We start from the raw sequence: 19,261 nt of genomic DNA, 5'->3' as shown, positions 1-19,261 counted from the left end.
GTGAGCAAGTTTCCTATGAAACTTCCACTTCCTATGGAGCTGTTTGAACGGTCTTCAGATTAACAAATAACTCACTGCAAGCAGGCTTAAGAAAACTCGTACGCGTTAGCAGATAGCTGTCAAAATTTACCCCAGCTAGTTATAATTTACATAGAAAAAACTCGTACGTGTAAGCAGACAACTGTCAAAATTTGTCCCCGCTACTTATGATTTACGTGGAACCAGGTTAAAAAAATCCATACGCGTAAAAGAGCGCTGCCCAGAGTTCTTTTATAAGTGATTGTTACCTATGTGGACTCGGTAGAAAACTACCTCCACACAAACAAATGAATTGCTTGATTGATTAGGATCCTGATATCGAGCTTAGTGTTCCATCTAATTTTGGGAAAAGGCCAAGAACTTAAAGAAAAGAAGGAATGCAAAACTCATATATGCCATCACTGTATAGAGGCAGAACAGAATCCTGTAAGATCTCGAAAAGAACAACGTAATTAAACCCATTGCACCCATTTAGCAAGCAGTTCTACATCAAGAAGTAGGACAATAGCTAGCTATTTTGACAAGGCCATCTAAATAGGGGAAGACTGATGGGTAGACAAAACCTCGTACGCATATGCTGTTCAGTACATTTAGCAAAAAACTCGTACGTGTAAGACTGGCAATTGGATTGGCTATACAAGGTTTTATAACACAACCACTTTAAAAACCCGCTCAGAAAAACTCGTATGCATAAGAAAAAAAACTCGTACGCGTAGCACTTCTCTTAAACAAATAGCTAATTTTCCGCAGAAACAACTGAAGAGTTCTTTTAATTCTCGTTTGACGAGCCATGAGAGAAAGAACGTCTCTCGCTGAAATAATGGGTACTAAACACTGAAGCAGCGATTTTCAATATTACCGAAATGATTTAGCGCCGCGTGCACCCTACGAGAAGAAGCACGTCGTGTGCTGGGTAGATAATATCATTGCATTATAAGCCCCTTGGGTGAAGCTTATATTTATCACATACATAGCCACATGTATCTAGTGTAAAACACAAATTACAGTGGCCGCTCGTTATAGTGATATTCGATATAGTGATATTTCGATATAGTGATGGGTTTATTGGGTCCAACTCAAATTAAGCAGGGAATTATTACTAATTCGCTATTGTGATATGTGATATCAACCATCAGAAATATCATTATATCGAGCGGACCAATAGTATAATTTTATTTATCAGAAAAGGAAAAAAGATCAGTTTGCTTTGTGCTGGTTAATATCTCAGAGTCTAGTCTATGCATCTTTTTTCTAATAAGCCTATATAACTGAGCGTGCAGGTCGTCTTCAACCACCATTGTTTTCAATAAATCGCTCATATACTGCTTCCTCTCTCCTTTACTATGCAGTGGCTTCAATGCTTCCTTCCTCATCTCGTCTTCTCTAGTTATTCTCTTCTTCATCAACATCTACCTGTCTGTATCAGAAACAAGCCCGTGACTTTTACATATGCAGTTACATCAGCCGTTTATGAATGTACCTTAATTTCTATCGATAATCATAGCATCGTTAATGAGGTCGTTGAAGGAAGTTGGTGCATAGGTATCCTCTAATTTTTCATATAGTATCAAATCAATACCATCAACGCCACATGTTTCCTCATGAGTATCCAAAATCCCAGCAGCCAGCACCAAGCTCATCAGATAGAAGCCTTTCAGCTTATTCTCCTACACTAAAATTTTTAAGGAGTTGCATACTATCAATTTTGACAGGATGTGATTCTAGAGCTTCTTCTGCAGAGCTCGCCAAATACCCCGCGTAATCTATGTACCGGATATCTTTGACGGAACTACAATTCGATAAAGTAATAATTCGATATAGTGATGGGGTTTGGGTCTCACCAGGCATATCACTATAACGAGCGGCCACTGTACGATATTATCGGTATGAGATACTAATTATAAAAAAAGGTGCAATTTTTTACAGTTTGCTTTTCTTACAGCACCAGTCAGCGGGGGTTGTAAGCACTTTTAACCAACGAGTGTCTTTTTGCCGAAGGAATACAGTATCAATGCCTGGGTTACATAATTAACCACGATCTTTGCAAATGATATCAGCGACGCGCTGCAGCTTACATATCTACTGTCAATGGATTCAATAGATGGGAATCAATATTCGTCATTATCATCATGTATTGCAGCAGAAAGAAGCCGAGAAAGAAAGGCTAAAATGTATTTATATGCAAGGATCTTCTTGAGAACCGAGGAACCGAGACAAATGTCGAATCAGGTCGGTTTCATTATAACACTGAGCTGAGAACCTGGTACCTATAGTTTAACAACGCCATTGCAAGCGAGAGCATTAACTTTGGAAGAATAAAAGAAGATACGAGTTAAATGTCTTTTTTTTAAACGCAGCTTATTTGCTTCCTCTAAAACCTTGATACATTAGTATGTTATAGTCAAGCTTAACTATCTACAGTGGACTCCCTTTAAATTCACACGGATTGTGAAAGTAACGAGCACTAGGACAAACTACACATAGTGCAGGGCAAATATATACCATCTATAGCAAGCGTACTGTACATGCTCCATTGCACAGCAACACACAGCTGTGGCTACTTTTCCATATTGTGTAAAGTAAAGGCGCGTACCGATTCCAGCAGCTGTTGTATCCAACATAGTAAATAACACATCATACTATTTTGTTCGGTCATTAATGATTGCTGTGATCTCCCTCATAGCCTCACATGCGCGAACATTGCAATATGCAGACACATCTTAGTGATACAGTACTGCACACGGATTACCAGTTTTCAGGAAGAAGTTGTCACTATATGGCTCACGTACATACAATGGTTCCCCGTTTAATTTTACTCTCAATAAAATAAACCCTCAGTTATTCCAACTTCTTTATATACCCCTTTTGAGCATAAAGCACTGCTTGAATCACGCACGTTTTGTGTCAACCTTCAGTAGTTTCAGCACTTTGTAGACCTCTTTGAGGTTGAAATTAAACGGGGAACCACTGTAAATCAAATAATCTATATTTTTTTTACCTGGTTGACCTTTTCCTCTATATAATCATCAAGAACGATTCACCAGTTTAGTGCACACGCTGTGGTATGATAGTTGCCAAGGATAAGTCATTTCTTATAGATAGAGAGATACAAATCGATAAGGTTTCAACCCGGAATGATCTGTTCAAAGTGAAATATGCGGGGAGGTGAATATTTATTATGTTATTCTTACCATTCCCAGGATTTCAGTAAGTCATTGAGGGTTGGAAGTTAACGGATGTGAAATAAAGGGTGCTGACTATATTTTATATCTTGAAAAAGGCTGGGAGACAGGAGGAGAAAGAAAAGAAGTGGAAAGCGGGAAAGACAAGAGAACAGAGACGGAGTCGTGAAAAACAAAGGACTTTTGTTGAAGACCATGTAACATTTATGTATGATAGTGTTGCGAACCAAAGGAACGACAAGATTTTGTTCTCGTAAATTCATGTACATGACACCATGCAAATAGTCCAGAGATCTATTACCCCCCAAGCTCTCAAGCCCCTTACCAGACCAGCAGTTGGAACACAATTCATATTTGACATGCAACCACGCACGGCCATACTGTATATCGACAATGAAATAAAGCACGTTTTTAATTCACAGTCTTTGCTATAGACACTACTACGACCCTTCAATCCCATGCATCTATTACTACACGCATGAGTAATCGCGTCCCTTTTGATTATTTGAGAACTCGGTTTTTTTTTCAGTGCTCAGGCCGGTTTTCACGTACACTCTCTACTCAAAATCCATTTTGTTGCGTCTTTTAAGCACGCCATGTAGCCTGAGTTGTGTTTCCCCTACCTCCCTGAACAAAAAGCACTATTTACTTTATTTATAGCCGCTATCAATCTTTCAGCTTTAGGTTATTAGCTAAGTAATTCGGTGCCGAGTAGTGACATAGTAAATAGTTTTTGATTATACATCAATCGCTTTCTGAACTTTGATCGCCAAGAAATGACAGGTCCAGCCCAGGAGATGACGCTTTTGCAGTCTATAGGTTTTGAATTGTGTATGGGTTGGTGAGTCGTCGATCAAATAGAGGCAAACATATTAAAGAGAGCTAAATAAACCTACTTTAGACGGTGGCTGGTCATTCGATTCCTCGTCTTCGTCTTCTTCATCAGATGAAATCACTCGTCGTTTTCTTTTCGTGGGCTGCTGTGATTGTCGTGTGCGTCTGCCGCTTTCTTGCTCGTCTTCATTGAGGATGTTCTCTGCATTTAAGCTGGCTATTTCAGCCTTAAGCTCTCGTTCCGCTTTGACTTTTTGACATTTTTCCAACGTCGGACGCCCTGTTAGCCCCATACAAACAACCACAACATCTCTATTTGATTAATATTAACCCAGCCTGTGATCATTGAAGGAAGAATACAAAACCTTTAACGCCAAGCTCCCGAAGTATTGATTGTAATTTATCAATTTGTTGGCCCACTCTCATTCCAGCAAGTTCCGTGACCCTAGGAAGCGTTTTGTTATCCGTGATTACCAACAATGACAGCTCAAACACACAGAAAGGCTCCCCCACCATCAGCTCTTATTCTGAGCAGTCTTACCATTTTTTGCGGACGCCACATTTGTTGATATACATTTTCAACCGTTTAATCTTTTCTTCGCTTGCTGATGACTGTAAGGAAAGTAAGGAAATAGGTGTTACTGCTTATACTATACACTGCATAAGAGCACATGACAGGTATATCAAAGCCCATCCAACGCGTAAGTGCGTCATTACCCCTTTAGAATCCTCTGTTTTTTTGCCTTTTCCTTTCGACTTTGTTGTTGCAGACGATCCTACTACTAAATCATCGTCACTATCGGATCCACTGTGCCCAGACGTTGTTGCTGCCGGTTCTGGTGACTTTTCGGCTTTTGTTGTCTTGGACGATTTCTTTGTTTTTGAAGGCGCCGCAGTATCACTCTTCTTTGCACGTTTTTTCTTTTTCTTCTCGGGGGTTAATGCTTCCTTCTTTATCACTACTGGTTCCTCATACGAATCACTTTCTTCGCTCTCTTGCTTTTCTGCTGTGGAAGTCCGTACTTCTTTTTCGTCCTTTTCCTCGTGTTTAATTTTGGCAGTACCCGGACTCTCCGGATGAGGCTGCTCCTTATCTTTGCTTGTATCATCCTCTTCCTTCATCGGTTCCGGCTTTGGCTCCTTTTCTTCATCTTCTTCTTGTTGCTCATCGTGTACCTCGCCCTAATAGACAGTTGCATTCGTATTATATTGAGTAACGATATCTCATACAATTTCGCGTACAGAATCAGTGATGTGTTTAACTCACCAATGCTTGGTCAATTAGCTTGTTGACAAGTTGCTTCCAAGGTTTTTCGCTTAATGAACCTTCTTCAAGACCCTGGCAGTAAGTAAGGTTACACACAGACAAAAATGCACACGAGATGTTAGCGTTTACGCATAAGCAAATAAACAATAAAAGAGCTCTACAGACTTACTATGCGTTCTTCGAGATCGCGTCGTACCGTGAGTGCGGTTAGAACACTTTATACCGAACAGGAACGTGAGATTCGTATGATTAGTGAGTCCACCGCTATCGTTTAATTTATTAGTCAGTAATATAATTTATAATAAAATACTTTGGATCGCCATCTCGTATAGAGCTATATACACATATAGGCGCAGGAAATGGTTAGGTTTTGGTGGCTACAATTCGGTATAATGCAATCAGCTGTATTTCTAAATTGGAACAGACATGCCTCTTCAGTGTACTGTAAAAATGATCTGATTTAATCAAGTCATAGTTCACTTCTGTCATTATTATTTTTTATGCGTAAAGTGTACGCAGGGAGAAAAGGCTAAAAAAAATATAAAACGCGTCCGGACGCGCGACGTTACACTTTCCGTTTCCTTCCTTTTTGGAACTACCAGCTGCCTTTCTCAAACCCCTTCACCCCACCTCCCAACTTCGTTTTCGCCAAAATGGATCCAAACCTGTTGTAAGTTGTGTACTATTATACCGAATAAAGGATATTATTTTTCTACATTCAAGCTGAACTTTTACAAAAGCCTTCCTACTCGACAAGATCAAGTAAAAGCTGAATTAGCCGAATTACGGAAACGACGTAAGTTTTGAAGTTATTTAGGCGCGATAAATCACTTCATTCTCCCAAACACCTTTCAGTACTGCTGTTCTAATAACTTTTCCACTTGATGTATCCACGTTTATTAATGTACAATTTAAAGTGTCACGAGCTAATGAAGAAAAAGAAAAGCTCAAGCGGGAGATCATGGAAGAAGATATTGCATATATCGCTACAGTTAAACTTTCCTCAGAAATCAAAGGTACAGCAGCAGTTAAACGAGCAGAACAAGTAACCTTGCCCAAAAAATGACGCGATACTAACGTGCTTCTTATCGGTTAAGATACAACACGAGATAAGGCATCAGAATTACTTGATAAACAACAGGAGGTATATAATGAAACCATTTTCCCGGTATTACCTATCCTAATGTTACCCTTATCCTTAAACATGTAGATCTTGAGCCAACTGATGGAGGCTGTCAAAGCACGATGTGTCCAAGAATTAATTGGATATTATCGGCTCGCTGGTCAGACGCTGTTTACATTCCAACGCTATCGCGGTATTCGCTTTGAGACGTTCTATGGGCGTGAGTTGCATTCTACTTTTTTATTTGCTTGAAGAGAAGATGAAATATACTAACTAGGCTTTATGGAACTCGATTTACAGAGACTTATTATGAGCCATACTACCTGCTACTACTACCCATAATGAAAGGCCAGATAACCGATAGGACCGACTTTTCAGGTTTCGAGATATCTAAACACACTATTCCCAACTTTATCCCCGTTGAAAAAATCAGTAAAGCGTTCTTTCCTCGTGATATGAATGTAAGAGTTCAACCCTTCATATTTGCTCTTCTTTCAGTAGCCTTGTTTCTTTCTAACAATATGTGGATCCTGAAAATCTTATTGTTGGTTATTTAGGCTTTTATCCGCGTCCTTCACGATTTTTTGCTTGCTTACGTGGGACGACGCGCACAATATGAAGCGATGCAGGCTTTATGTGGTCAAACAAATGCCCAAACGTCTGTAACGACACACGAAGAGTCAATAAAGAGCATCACAATCGTGCAAAAGACCGGTGTCGACAGGTAAAGTTCCACGATGATTGAGAGCGTTAAGGTCGGGGAAACGGGTTTATTCGTTGCATTAATCATCAGTGTGACTTTCAGCTTTGTGGTTGTGGATTTAATCTATGAAAACCTGGCAGATGATTTCCCTACCAAGGTAAAGCTCTCTCCAGAAGATCGTGAACACGAAAACAAAACGGATATCTTTTTACGGAACCGACTTCCAGAAGCATATAAACTTGCATTTTCGGCGTAATACATAAAATTATTATCAAAGATCCAAAACCTACTACTGCTATTCTCCTCAACCACATACTGTACACGTGTTCGCTGGTACTTTTCAACATGTAAATACTTTTTTTTTAATAAGAATAATGTACATCCTGGATTTTTATTATCGATAAAAAACAAACAAACAAAAGAAGATGTTTTTTGGCAAATTTGGTTCATACAAGTATAGGCTCACAAATGTGTCTGCTCGCAAATGAAAATCCCATCTGATACACCAAGATTCAGACGCAACTGGAGCCCTTTTCACGGCCGTTCTGCGAATGGATTGATAGGATAAACATTGATGATCGGAGGAGACCGTTGCAAATTGACTCGTATCAGCACATCGAAAGTGGTGAAGACCTTAAACCGCTGCATTCCCAAGGATGCATCAATATCTTCACACGGAACCGCTTGGGCAACAGTAGGCTTTGCAACAGGGATGCCAGGGCACGGCGGATCGTCAACGTCGTCATCTTCGACATATTGCTGCTCAATAGCGTCCTGACCATCGACCTTTTCATCAGACATAGCGCGGTCACGCGGTATGTCTTCCTCACCTCCTTCTGCCATGTTGATCACAGGTTCACCCTTCTTCCAGAAGACATCCATTGACAGAGATGACGCGTCGAATGCGTGACGGTGTAGAGGCAGAGCATCTGTATGAATTCGTTTTTCAATGCCGTATTCGGGAACGATGATATCAAAAGCATCGCTTATAACTTGTACAACAACAGCTGAGCGAATGACAGGTCCTCGTGTTTGTTCCAAAGTGTGTAGATGGCGCGCAAGATAAAGTTCAATATTCTGATCTTGTGCATTTTTGGCACCGTCGCGACACCGGTTGCACTGCAGGGCAATGGCCTGTGTGTCCTTCTTGCTGTATCCACACGAGTCTACAAGATACAATAGTCCAATCAGGGAGAAATTTGTTTAGTGTATCATGCGTCGTTATACTTTGTGTGAATCCTAAAAAACTTACCTGCATTTCGGAGCGCTGCATCCAGTTGTCGATGAACGATAACATCCGCATACCGGCGAATGGGCGACGTGAAATGGGTATACAGCGGAACGTTAAGTGCATAATGGGTGTACTTTGATATATCCAAGGTACCTGTGCAAAAGTATTTGGCACGTTGCATAGGCTTGATCGCCATCACAGTAAGCACTGATCGCACATCTTCATCCTCAATAGCATTGAAGGATGCCTGTAAACTTCCAGCGCTTGATCCGTCCAAGTGATATCCCAGTTCGTCAGATAGCATTAAAAATTCAGTCTGCAAACAGAATATACAAAAGCTCAATCAATAAGACTAAGCTACATACACAGGGAATATTAAAGAGTCATACGAAAATTACGAACCAGTCGCCTTTCGATGGGTGGCTCGTGACGACGTAAAAGAGCTTCGTCAGGGAAATGGCTGCAAATCTTTTGAGCGACACTCATATTGGCACAAAGCATAAACTCTTCAATAAGTCGATTCGCTTCCTTTAATTCATAAACCCAGACATCTTCGGGTTCGCCGTCTTGGCTAAGCTTGAAGCAAAGACGGATCGAGTTGATCGACAAGGCACCGTTTTCAAAACGTCGCTTTCGCATGTGTTTTGAGAGTTTGTGTAAAGAAATGATATCCTCTTCAATAGAGCGGCGAGATTGACCCATTGTAATAGTTGTTTTGGGGAGTCCGTTACCATCAATGACACTCTGCGCATCATCATATGCTAGCTTAGCACATGATCTGATTGGTGGAACAAGATGAGAATTGTTGGACAGAGTGAGTTCATTGCCATATCAATCATTCAAATTAGAAAAGATATGATCATAGACTCACTTGATGATGGTTCTTCCAAACCAAGTATCCAAAATATTGCCAGTACCATCCATCTTCCATATCACCGAGAAAGCGAGTCTATCAGAGCACAAAAAAGTCGTCATCAGAAAACAACTATATGTATGCATGTAAATGGTTATCACATCTACCTCTCAACGCCAGGATTCAGACTGCATAATTCCTCACAGAGAAAGCTTGGAAGCATAGGAATAACTCGATCGACGAGATATGTACTAGTTCCACGCTCGCGTGCTTCACTGTCGAGTGAGCTATACTTGCGAATAAAATAAGACACGTCTGCAATATGGACACCCACTTCAATGTTCCCATCATCCAGTGGCAAGACGTGAACAGCATCATCCAAATCTATATGAGAAGACATGATATTTAGTGCGCGAGAAGGAATGGTTGTTGTATTTATGTCAAAGTAAGCATGAGTAAAGAGAAAACATATTACCTTTGGCTGTGGAAGGATCGATGGTGAATATACGGGTCTCACGCAAATCACGTCTGATCTTGTATTCGATTTGAGGAATTTTCCAAGGCGTTTTGGGCAGACCTTCAAGTGCATGATTTGAGAATGGTACATCCTTGACTTGATTATCTGCGAGAATAGCTTGTGTTTCCGACACAACAGCACCCACGGGACCAAGGAACCCAGTGATCTCACCGAAAGGATGTTGTTCATGGATCGGCCACTTGGTAATGGTTGCCTAGTTTTTTGACATTGATCGCCTTAGGTTAGTACTTTTGGTGATAAACGACGGATTAGGAGAGCTGTAGGACACATACTGTCAAAATATAGTTTTCGTATTTATCAGCGTTGGCAAAAATATCCATAGGAGCACGTTCCACCGGAATGGCAAGAAGAGGCGTTCGTTTATCGGTAGGTTTAAACCACACGAGTCTCGTTTGCTGCTGTTGCTTGACTTTGTCATTGTTGTTTTCTTTTTGTTCACGGTTACCTTGAGGCCGTTCCACGAACAAGATTCTAGTTTCGTAACCATTAATTAGCGAGCAGATATATATATATGCAAACTTGATAGTGCTGGTTCGTGCTACTAAGGGATCATTTAATGAAATAGAGAACGGTAAACGTACCCTGCAAACTTTTGATTTTTAGGTCGATCCAATATACCAACGATTTCGCCACAATATTTCGGTTTGGCTTTGTCCGCTTCTTTATCAAAGCTATCGGGCCCATCCACCTCTGCTTCCCCTGTTTCTTCCAGATTTGGTTCATCTTCTTGTACAACATCGTCTTCAGCAGAAGGTGTCGTCGAGTTGTTCTCCGCTGCATCCGTCTTTTTGCTATCGTTATGTTTATTGTAACTATCGTCGATGTTATTTTCTCGGTTATTCTTCTCGGTTTTGTTGGCATCATCATCATTGTGGTTGTTGGCTGCTGCTTTTTCAGCCGCTTTTTCAGTCTCTCGTTTACGCATCTTGTCCTTTTTCAAGTCCCAGATCTTCTCCACGTCCAGCAAGCGAACCGCAACAACGTCACCGTCGAGTGCACGATTTCGATCGCGTTGGCCAAAAATAAAGATATCATGGTCAAGACTGTCAGATGTAACATAGGCATCGGACCGGTTGCGTTTGTTGATGCGTAAATTTCCACGTATTAACTTTCCTTCCTCGATTTCCTTCAGGATTGTGTCAGGATTCAGATATGATGAAAATAAGTTCTTGCGGTTGTGCGGATTGCGGTCATCAGGATGCAAGTACGGTCTAGAAACAGTCTCTGCATGATATGAGAAGACGATGTTATTACTCATCAGCTAGGTAATCTTTTACGATAAATCCAACCACTTACTGCCTTTACGAGGTGCTAATTCTTTCTTGGGAGGCCGACGTTCAATAACCGTTTCCAAAAGCACACGGTCACCATCCGATTCATTTGACTGCGGCTCAAAATCGTACGGATCTGACGCAAAGTGATACTGTTGAATCTCACCGTCATCGGTCGGAAGTACGAGAGGCTCCTCTTCTTGCTTACGGGTGTTTGTGTGCAGCATCATCGATCTTGGATTTGACACGTACGGTGGTCGGTAGGGGCGTCCTCGGCCAGTCTGTGAATACTCGCTGATCTCAATTGGGATCGAGCGATCGCGTGCCATATGTCGCATCCGGTTGCTCAGAGACGCGCCAAACTTCTGTTGCCGAGTTGCCGTCGGCAGTGGCTGCTGGTGATGCTTCTTGTTCTCCTTTTCGGACCGATCACGGCCTTTCTTTCTAGATTTCCTTTCGCCGGATCCTTCTGCTGCTGTCTTGCTGTCAGCAGTTTTCTCTGTTGCTGCGTTTTCCAACTCTCGAGGTGTAGTGTTTTCATCGCTTTGTCCGACCGGTTCATTTGTCGTCTTTGCAACAGATGCGTCCTTCTCTTTCTTTGACTTTCTTTTCTTCTTTTTCTTTTCATCTGTTGATGCTTGCTGAATTGATTCCTTTGCAGTTCCTTTTTCATCGTCCACCTTTAGTCGATCTGTAGACACTTGCTTCTCGCCAAATTCCCGTACGTGCTCTTTAGTATCCGCTGGTGATGCATCCTTTGATTGCTGCTGCTTCTGCTTCTTTTTTGATTTTTTTGGTTGCTCGGTGGTCGCTTGCGCGTTGGGTCCATTTGTCAGTGGAGCAGCCTCATTTGATTCCTCTTCTAGCTCTTGCTGCTGCTGTTCCTTCTTGTCTTTTCTCTTGTTTTTATGCTTTTTCTTTTGTGCAGTGTTGCCGTTGTGTGCTTCTGTTGCGTCGTGCGTGATGTCGGCTGCTGCGGTTCCTCCTGCATCTGGCTGTGTAACACTTTCGACCGCAGTTGTAGCAATATTCTTTGACTTGTCTACCTTCCCAGCTTTGCCGGCCTCATGCTGCTCGTCGGCGTTGTCGTTGTATTCAGCAATGTCTTCTTTGGTGTTGTCTCTAACAATTGATCCTTGACGGCGATGGTACGAATCGCCACCGCGACCGCGACCACGACCACGTCCACGTCCACGACCTCCTCCTCGTGCGCCACGGAATCCATGACCATCGCGATTACCACTTCCGCCGCCTCCACGTCTCCAGGAGCTCCGTCGAGAATCTTTGCTAGACGACTCCCTTTTATTTGAAGCGTCTGCAGTTCCGGCTCCTACTTTCTCTTCCGAATTCTCATTGCTTTTCCGAGACGGAGCCTACAAGATCAAAGAAAAAGATGTATCACTTGTGAATTGGTTTCTCTTTTCAACGCTACTATCCTACGCCACCTCTTTTTTTTAGAAAGCTATGTACTTGTTTGTCACCACTGGAGTTTTTAACGCCTTCAGCAGCAGCATTTTTGTCAGCCATTACGTTTAGCGTTCGTAAGCAAAAGAAAGCAATACGCAAGCGAGCGACTACAAGTTAAAAGGCCTTGGCGCGTGTGGATCTCTCATTTTCTAATCCCGTCGATTTTAAGTTGGCGCACTGCTATGCAATCGAGCAATCATTGTTCCAGCATTGTTGGCAGAAGACGTGCAATCGATTTTGTCTCTGTTGTCAACTAGCACCATTTCTCTACTGATACAGTAAATTGTTTAAAGAGCTGTGCTATAAAGCTCTTAAAGATAGTGAGAATCAACTCGAATCATCATTTCAAAAACACACACAGGGCAACGTAGTTGCATGTATATCAACAGTGGGTTTCTCGTGTACACTCTTCTCGAGTCAAAATGCGAATGACCAAAACTGCCCAGTCGTTTGCCATGTATCCACGACTGCTGTTTGCAGGCAAACAGACAGATTTGTGGTTTTATCATTGTCACAGCATATACATAACGAGGAGAAGAAGCTAATTTATTCGCATAAACAAAAAATGATATATACAGTTGTACCCCGGTTTTTGCAACCCCTGGTTTTGCAATTCCTCGTATATCTGCAACTTTTTTTGAAAAATCCAAAAAAAACTTAGTAGTTTCGCAAATTTGCAACTTGCAAATGAGTTTATACGATTTGCATGTTATCGGGGTGAAAACAGCTTCAATTTTTGCAATATCAACTGAAAGAAGGATCTGTTGCGGATTATGAGGAATAAAATGATGCGGTTACTGCAAGATAAATATGTAAATATGAAGATGTATTTATTGTCGAAATACATAAAAATTATCATTTGGTAGTTGAGCCAGTAGAATCGGGACACATATATAGCACTGATTGGATTGAATCCACAAAAGAAATGATGAAGATACTGTATAAGAAAAAGGGAACACACTACATATAGATATAGAAATAAAATGTTTGCTCAAAGGAGCTTTTAACTACATATCGAAGAAGTCATCAAGGGATGATTGTCGGGAGATTGATTGCTGCCTGAGACTCTCTGGAATCCTACGCAAAGACTTCTTTAAGTCGTAGTTATCGATATTATCAAAAAAGCTCAAAACTCCTGCAATTGCAACCTGTTTTTCCTTCGACGTTGGCCCTGGAATAGGCGAATCAGCGCTTTGGTCCACCGCCCGCTCAAGTGCTCGTCGTACGTTCAATCCTCTTGCTTGGATGTGAACTTGTGGAACGATTTTGTCATGCTTAAAATAGCTAAAAATTATCAAACCACTAGACAGCTTCAATGAAAGAACGGTCTTATATATGCAAGTAGTAACATCTAGAGCTGTATGAATATTCCCAAAGAACGTATCGTACATCATCTCTGACAGATAAACAATGGGCTAGTGTTAATAGGATGACTTATCCAGTGTATACTTAAAGCAGAATTGTTTACCCCGTTACTTGCAAATCCTCACTTTTTGCAAAAAAAAATCGGAAAACCCTCGGTTGCAAAAACCGGGGTACAACTGTAGATGAAAGTCATTTACAAACAGAAAATGGGAACCACACAATACTTTTAATCACGCATTTCTCTTTTCATGGAAAATATCAAGCATGTATCAGAATCGCGTAGCATGACCTATTACCTTAACACTCAAAGAAGCATGCTCATGCCTTTGAGGTGGGAGAGAAGTATCTAACTCCTCAGGGATATGCTGGACGAAACACCTGATTGGGGTTTTTCTATAAAAGTGAGAACAGTAACTCTTTCTATTGTACAAATGGATCAGCAAGCCTTATTTTCCAGTTGGGTACCCTTTGACCTTGTTATTTTCGTGAAACTGAGATAAGAGACTGATCGCAGCATACAGCTAGGAAAAAGTGTAGGGCATATATGGTTGTCGTGATACTGTTATCTGGATATGACAAAGTAAAATCTCCTAAAAGCAACTATATGCATGCAGTATATACGCTTACATTGTCAATATTTCTATCATAAAAGCAAATGTTAAGAATTGTGATACCTTTTCTTTCATTGATTTGACAGCTGCTGAGTGAGGTGCAATATCAAAAAATGCATGAGGCCCCAAAAATGACGGAATTTGATTGGCAGAAGCGCCATGATCAGGACAGATGCAGCGCTGTCCTGTACACACCCTCTTCTAAAATCCACTCTTTGCGATGGTGAAATTCATCAAGGCTGGCAAAGTATGTTATAGTAAATGAATTCCATATACACAGCACTATTCAGTTAATGATGGATATATCTCCCCTCCATACGGATTGATACATGGATGGATGGATGGACGAATATATCCGGATATGACACGACGAAAAAAGTGCAAAAGTTCAAAAATGTTCCAATTACGGTGGGAATGTCAGAACTAAATTTATTAACAATTTATCTTTGCGTTACTCTTCTTGATAGGTTGTCGTTATCTTGCAGGGTCGTTATGCCGGCAAGAAAGCCGTTGTCGTTCGCAGTACGCATCATTTTTCACTTTTTCGTTACTTCATTGGGACGATTAATGGGAGTGAAGAGAATGTCACAAATAACAGTTTCTACCTATCTACGCGCCAGTGAAGCTGATGGTTGGGAGAGAGAGTTATTGTCCTTGGGATAGTGGAGAAATATGGTTATAAATGGTGTATTAATAGTTAAATCGATTGGAAAAACCATTAGACCACGACGAAGGTACCAAGGACAGACCCTATGGTTATGCTGTCGTTGCCGGTGTTGAGCGCTACCCCTTGAAGGTGACCAAGGCTATGGGCAAGAAGAAGCTTGCCAAGCGTTCCAAGGTCAAGCCTTTCGTCAAGATTGTGAACTACAACCACATGATGCCCACCCGGTAATTATCGCTTATGAGACATGAAAAGTAGCGTCATGTGTAAATGAAATATTTATATGATTATTTTTGCTGTTGCGTTTTATAGCTATGCTTTGGACTTGGAGCAGGTCAAGGGCACTGTTTCCGCCGAGACTTTCAAGGATGCCACCCAGCGCACTGAATCCAAGAAGGTAAAACAATGTTTCCATTCTTTTCTGATGATGTTAGTGGTGAAATGTGTAAGAGTGGCAGTATACTGAAATTGCTTTGTTTTCGTTGCGCGAACAGGTCATCAAGAAGCTTTTCGAGGAAAGATATCAGACCGGCAAGAACAAGTGGTTCTTCAGCAAGCTGAGATTCTAAGCATCATCTCGCTATATATGTTTAAATAAAAAAGCATTGAGTGAACCATCTAAATGATATCATCGACGCAATATCATCGTATTGTAGAGGATTGGACCCGTGTGGACTCAGGGAGTAGATTCGATGGGCATAGTTTAATACCAGATGTGTTTATGACTGTAGCAGACAATTGACTTACGCATAAATTGTGCGTAGCACACCGTTGAAGGTGATATAGGTGTTACTAGCGCACTTTTGACAGTAAAAAGTTTATTAAGTATCGTATGCCTATGTAAAGACCGGTTTTGGTTTGAAAATTTGAACGAAGTTCTCATCCGTCTGTTCCAGGATCTATCACCACATTTATGCAAGTCACTGTAGTCTTAACTCTTCTCAAGCACTTCAAATACCAGCGCCTGCTAGGACTCTGTTTTCGCTGTTTTCCATTGCAAATGATAATACTCCTTGACAACCCGCATTTAATTTAATGATTAAACCATAGCAACGACTTGAACCCAGTTTTATCTATAGCAATATATTGTTTTCGTAGTCAATCGAGTATCGGAGCCAACACAAGCCATCTTTATGCGTTATCTTGCGGTGATACCCCGGAAACGGCCTGGCTATCTTGATCGATTCGCGCAAGTACTACCGTGCAGAAAAATTGAATTTGAGAGTATCTAATATACACAACAACTACTAGCATTTAATGCATGACACTTCGAGTGCTGCTTGTTGAATTTCTCTTTTAATCATGTTCATCACTTGCTATGATAACTTGGCGGTTTTATGGTGTATAGTACCTCCAAATAGTTCCTATATCCAGTGACCCCTCTATTTAATCCCATTGTGCATTGTGGTCTAACAGCTAAGCACAGGAAGACGGTACTGCGGCATATGCTCACACGTATTGGGTCCGGATCAAGCTGAACAAGACAGAAATGCATTACCGAGCTCCCTTCAAATGATGCGTTCCACATTTTCTATGTTACGAGAGAGGTACCACACATTACAGGAAATACAGAGTTATTATTCTTTCCTAATAGTTGTTGTGTGGTGCTCTATGTAGTCCAGCTGTGGCTGTCGCCCCCCATGTCGCGTAGTACCGCGTGGGATTCCCGCCAACTGTAAGTTTTTCTTTTTGTTTTCGAGGGTTATAGGGAAGAGTGTCTCTTGAAAGAAGGGGGAAAGGATCTTGTAAGTATAATACTGACATGTGTGTTCACTCTGCTAATATTACATTATAGGTGGTACGCCTTTCTTTTTACTATGCTTTGTGGCCTCTTCTTCACCATAATGTGTCATCAAGTAGTATTGAAGATATGATTACTATCTAGAAAAGGATCATCATGTATGTTGCCCGACTTCTGGTCATCCTTTGTTCCATTACTCAATCCTTGGTGAGGTATATCTTGAGTCTCTTTAACACTGTCCACCGGTATACATTGTCTATTAGCCTACCAACTAAATTATTCTTTCCTGTATGTTGGCCTTTCCTTGCCCTCTCATTCTCCTTATTTCGCACACCCTTTTCTTTATCGTCATTTATTCTTGTGTACACTCCAAAACTTGTAATTTTATCTCTTCATTTCCCAATCCACGCACATTTCTCCTCCTTGTTATATACACTCATGCAAAAGCCATATTTTGTTTCATGTCTTGGATATTAAGACTCAACAATAAAGTACGGAAACTCAAATTGGGCAATTCACAGTTCCGCGGAACCTTTGGGAAACGGAAGTGGCTCAGGACCTCCCTGTTCTGCTCCTAAGCTATAAACGTCTTTACACCTGATAGCAATACAATCATTCTTGTTTACTCAATATTGAACAACTGTTTGTAAAATATGGAAGTTCTGATTTGTTCTCACACCCATTCACAACAGTAGTACGCCGTATATCCATCCAAACTACTTACGTATTTTAATTGTCTTAATTGTAGTCTATAGCGCGTCAGGTATGTGATAGGCGGTTGAGCCGTTGTTAAAAGAAGAGTTATTGGATTTACAACACTATGACACTTGAAAAATTATTACCAAGGTGTATCAGCGCTGCTGTCGCTGCTGACGTCGGAGAGAACCCTTCATCCAGGGATAAAATTAGGTAAGCTCTGCCGGTAAATCACTATCCGCGGAATCCTGCGGATTCGGGATCCCGTCATTTTCCCGCTAGTTTCTAGCGTTCAAACACTTCATATACTTTGGGGGAACGTTTAGCAACTTGTTTCTTCAATTTCTCTAACACCATAGAAGCAATGAGTCTACTGCCCAAGAACGTTTTAAGAGCCAAAGCCTTTGTTTTTGATTTGGACGGCACACTTATTGACACAACCCCATTGGTCGAGCAGCATTGGCGCGACTTTGCTTTGGAACACGATCTTGATGCTGAAAAGGTTTGAATCGTCTTTTTGCTGTAACCAGTTGTCAATAACTCGCAAAGAGTGTCAGCTCTTTTGGATTACTTTGAAATGAATTGACCAAAATAATATTAGATCTTGGCTAGCAGTCATGGACGTCGAACAATCGAGACGATCGCCGCATGGGTTCCACACAAGGCTACGCTGGAAGTCGCTGAGGAATACGAACGAAAGCTTGCACAAAAAACAGAAGGTCTAAGTGTATTACCCGGCGTAACTGCTCTTCTGGAGAAGATCCCATTGGGTCGAATGGGAATATGTACTGCTGGAAACAAGTTTATGGCAGAAACACGTCTGGGTCAGTGTGGCATGGCCGTCCCTACTGTAATGTCGACTGGCGATACTGTAAGTTTTACAAGTTGGGTCGGCTGAGGAAGAAAGGAATGCAAGAAAAAGATGATAAGAGTGTGTCGGCGTTTTGCGGAAAAGATGGTTATGCTTATAGTGCTTGTCATACCTAACTTGTTGCTGACCATTTTATTCACAGGTTACACGTGGCAAGCCAGACCCTGAAGGATATCTTGCGGCTGCAGTGAATTTAGGCGCTGATCCAAAGGATTGCATTGTTTTTGAAGACGCACCTGCTGGTGTCCGAGCAGCTACCGCTGCTGGAATGCAATCTATTGCATGTACAACCACACATACTGCTGAGCAGCTCAAGGAAGCCAATGCTACATATGTTGTCCGTTATTTGACTGATGTGGATGTTGTAACTTTGCCGGATGGCACTTTTGAAGTTATTGTAACCGAAGCACTATAAAATAAATTCGTGTTTCTTCTTTGTTCTCCCAGTCGTAGCACGATTGATAAGAAAAGAATTAGAAAAGCAGAAAAGCTTTGTTTTCAGATCTATGGATTTACAGATATAATGGTTACGAGAAGAAAATGAAAGAAAGTACTGCTGTCTGTGGGAGGAGTGAGGGTATTATAGGGTATGTTGTGTGCATGTTGTCGTGTGCGTGAGTGTGCGATTTGGAATGATAGAGAAGTTGTATAAGGTGGGATGGGAGAAAAGAAAAAAAGTGTATGTTACATATATGCAGGTATCATATTTATAGGGAGGGAATTGTATGATTGAGTTGGTGAAGAAACAGTTTCTCTCAGAAGTAGAAAGCTGACGGTGAATCCTCATCCCTTTGAAACTCAAAAA

General features: G+C 41.2%; 5 protein-coding genes across 5 annotated transcripts; 3 read left to right on the top strand and 2 right to left on the bottom strand.

The window, feature by feature from the left end:
• Positions 1–3,525: 3,525 nt before the first annotated feature.
• BDB00DRAFT_853409 (uncharacterized protein) lies at positions 3,526–5,874 on the bottom strand. The gene is made up of 9 exons (XM_053125630.1): positions 5,753–5,874; positions 5,633–5,656; positions 5,492–5,537; positions 5,323–5,394; positions 4,773–5,237; positions 4,597–4,667; positions 4,421–4,500; positions 4,118–4,335; positions 3,526–4,034 (listed from the first exon to the last, which is right to left on the bottom strand). The coding sequence occupies exons 1-9, from the start codon at positions 5,809–5,811 to the stop codon at positions 3,966–3,968; spliced, it is 1,104 nt and encodes a 367-aa protein (XP_052973828.1). The 5' UTR covers positions 5,812–5,874; the 3' UTR covers positions 3,526–3,965.
• A 24-nt stretch (positions 5,875–5,898) lies between these two features.
• On the top strand, positions 5,899–7,494 carry BDB00DRAFT_853407 (uncharacterized protein). Its single transcript, XM_053125629.1, has 8 exons — positions 5,899–5,992; positions 6,063–6,118; positions 6,240–6,338; positions 6,420–6,466; positions 6,533–6,665; positions 6,746–6,906; positions 7,003–7,169; positions 7,251–7,494. Exons 1-8 carry the CDS (start codon positions 5,976–5,978, stop codon positions 7,402–7,404), a joined length of 834 nt encoding a protein of 277 aa, XP_052973827.1. The 5' UTR covers positions 5,899–5,975; the 3' UTR covers positions 7,405–7,494.
• Positions 7,495–7,543: 49 nt separating this feature from the next.
• On the bottom strand, positions 7,544–11,731 carry BDB00DRAFT_112282 (uncharacterized protein). The gene is made up of 9 exons (XM_053116101.1): positions 11,070–11,731; positions 10,352–10,994; positions 10,043–10,241; positions 9,708–9,963; positions 9,400–9,616; positions 9,251–9,328; positions 8,782–9,157; positions 8,401–8,695; positions 7,544–8,314 (listed from the first exon to the last, which is right to left on the bottom strand). Exons 1-9 carry the CDS (start codon positions 11,377–11,379, stop codon positions 7,683–7,685), a joined length of 3,006 nt encoding a protein of 1,001 aa, XP_052973826.1. The 5' UTR covers positions 11,380–11,731; the 3' UTR covers positions 7,544–7,682.
• Positions 11,732–14,668: 2,937 nt separating this feature from the next.
• Positions 14,669–15,720, top strand: BDB00DRAFT_853398 (ribosomal L27e protein family-domain-containing protein; the record flags this gene model as incomplete). The annotated part of the gene is made up of 5 exons (XM_053125628.1): positions 14,669–14,731; positions 14,952–15,006; positions 15,207–15,375; positions 15,461–15,545; positions 15,643–15,720. Exons 1-5 carry the CDS (start codon positions 14,705–14,707, stop codon positions 15,715–15,717), a joined length of 411 nt encoding a protein of 136 aa, XP_052973825.1. The 5' UTR covers positions 14,669–14,704.
• A 1,938-nt stretch (positions 15,721–17,658) lies between these two features.
• BDB00DRAFT_111949 (HAD-superfamily hydrolase subfamily IA) lies at positions 17,659–18,954 on the top strand. Its single transcript, XM_053116100.1, has 3 exons — positions 17,659–18,087; positions 18,187–18,456; positions 18,599–18,954. Exons 1-3 carry the CDS (start codon positions 17,950–17,952, stop codon positions 18,869–18,871), a joined length of 681 nt encoding a protein of 226 aa, XP_052973824.1. The 5' UTR covers positions 17,659–17,949; the 3' UTR covers positions 18,872–18,954.
• The last annotated feature ends 307 nt before the right edge of the window (positions 18,955–19,261 follow it).

The sequence above is a fragment of the Zychaea mexicana genome (genome assembly GCF_025766255.1).
Source record: "Zychaea mexicana strain RSA 1403 chromosome Unknown BDB00scaffold_135, whole genome shotgun sequence".
NCBI classification, from domain to species: Eukaryota; Fungi; Mucoromycota; class Mucoromycetes; order Mucorales; family Lichtheimiaceae; genus Zychaea; species Zychaea mexicana.
This window is presented reverse-complemented; position numbering and strand designations above follow the sequence as displayed.

Excerpts from the sequence above, each read along its gene's own strand:
- BDB00DRAFT_853409 (XM_053125630.1), bottom strand. The coding sequence starts at position 5,811 with ATGACAGAAGTGAACTATGACTTGATTAAATCAGATCATTTTTACAGT. Across the intron at positions 5,395-5,491 it reads GCGATCTCGAAGAACGCATA|GGTCTTGAAGAAGGTTCATT; the intron begins GTAAGTCTGTAG and ends ACTTACTGCCAG. Across the intron at positions 4,035-4,117 it reads ATGACCAGCCACCGTCTAAA|ACTGCAAAAGCGTCATCTCC; the intron begins GTAGGTTTATTT and ends CAAAACCTATAG.
- BDB00DRAFT_111949 (XM_053116100.1), top strand. The coding sequence starts at position 17,950 with ATGAGTCTACTGCCCAAGAACGTTTTAAGAGCCAAAGCCTTTGTTTTT. Across the intron at positions 18,088-18,186 it reads ACGATCTTGATGCTGAAAAG|ATCTTGGCTAGCAGTCATGG; the intron begins GTTTGAATCGTC and ends AAATAATATTAG. Across the intron at positions 18,457-18,598 it reads TAATGTCGACTGGCGATACT|GTTACACGTGGCAAGCCAGA; the intron begins GTAAGTTTTACA and ends TTTTATTCACAG.
- BDB00DRAFT_112282 (XM_053116101.1), bottom strand. The coding sequence starts at position 11,379 with ATGCGACATATGGCACGCGATCGCTCGATCCCAATTGAGATCAGCGAG. Across the intron at positions 9,329-9,399 it reads CTGAATCCTGGCGTTGAGAG|ACTCGCTTTCTCGGTGATAT; the intron begins GTAGATGTGATA and ends GTGCTCTGATAG. Across the intron at positions 9,158-9,250 it reads TTTGGAAGAACCATCATCAA|ATCATGTGCTAAGCTAGCAT; the intron begins GTGAGTCTATGA and ends TCCACCAATCAG.
- BDB00DRAFT_853407 (XM_053125629.1), top strand. Across the intron at positions 6,467-6,532 it reads TACTTGATAAACAACAGGAG|ATCTTGAGCCAACTGATGGA; the intron begins GTATATAATGAA and ends TTAAACATGTAG. Across the intron at positions 6,666-6,745 it reads CTTTGAGACGTTCTATGGGC|AGACTTATTATGAGCCATAC; the intron begins GTGAGTTGCATT and ends CTCGATTTACAG.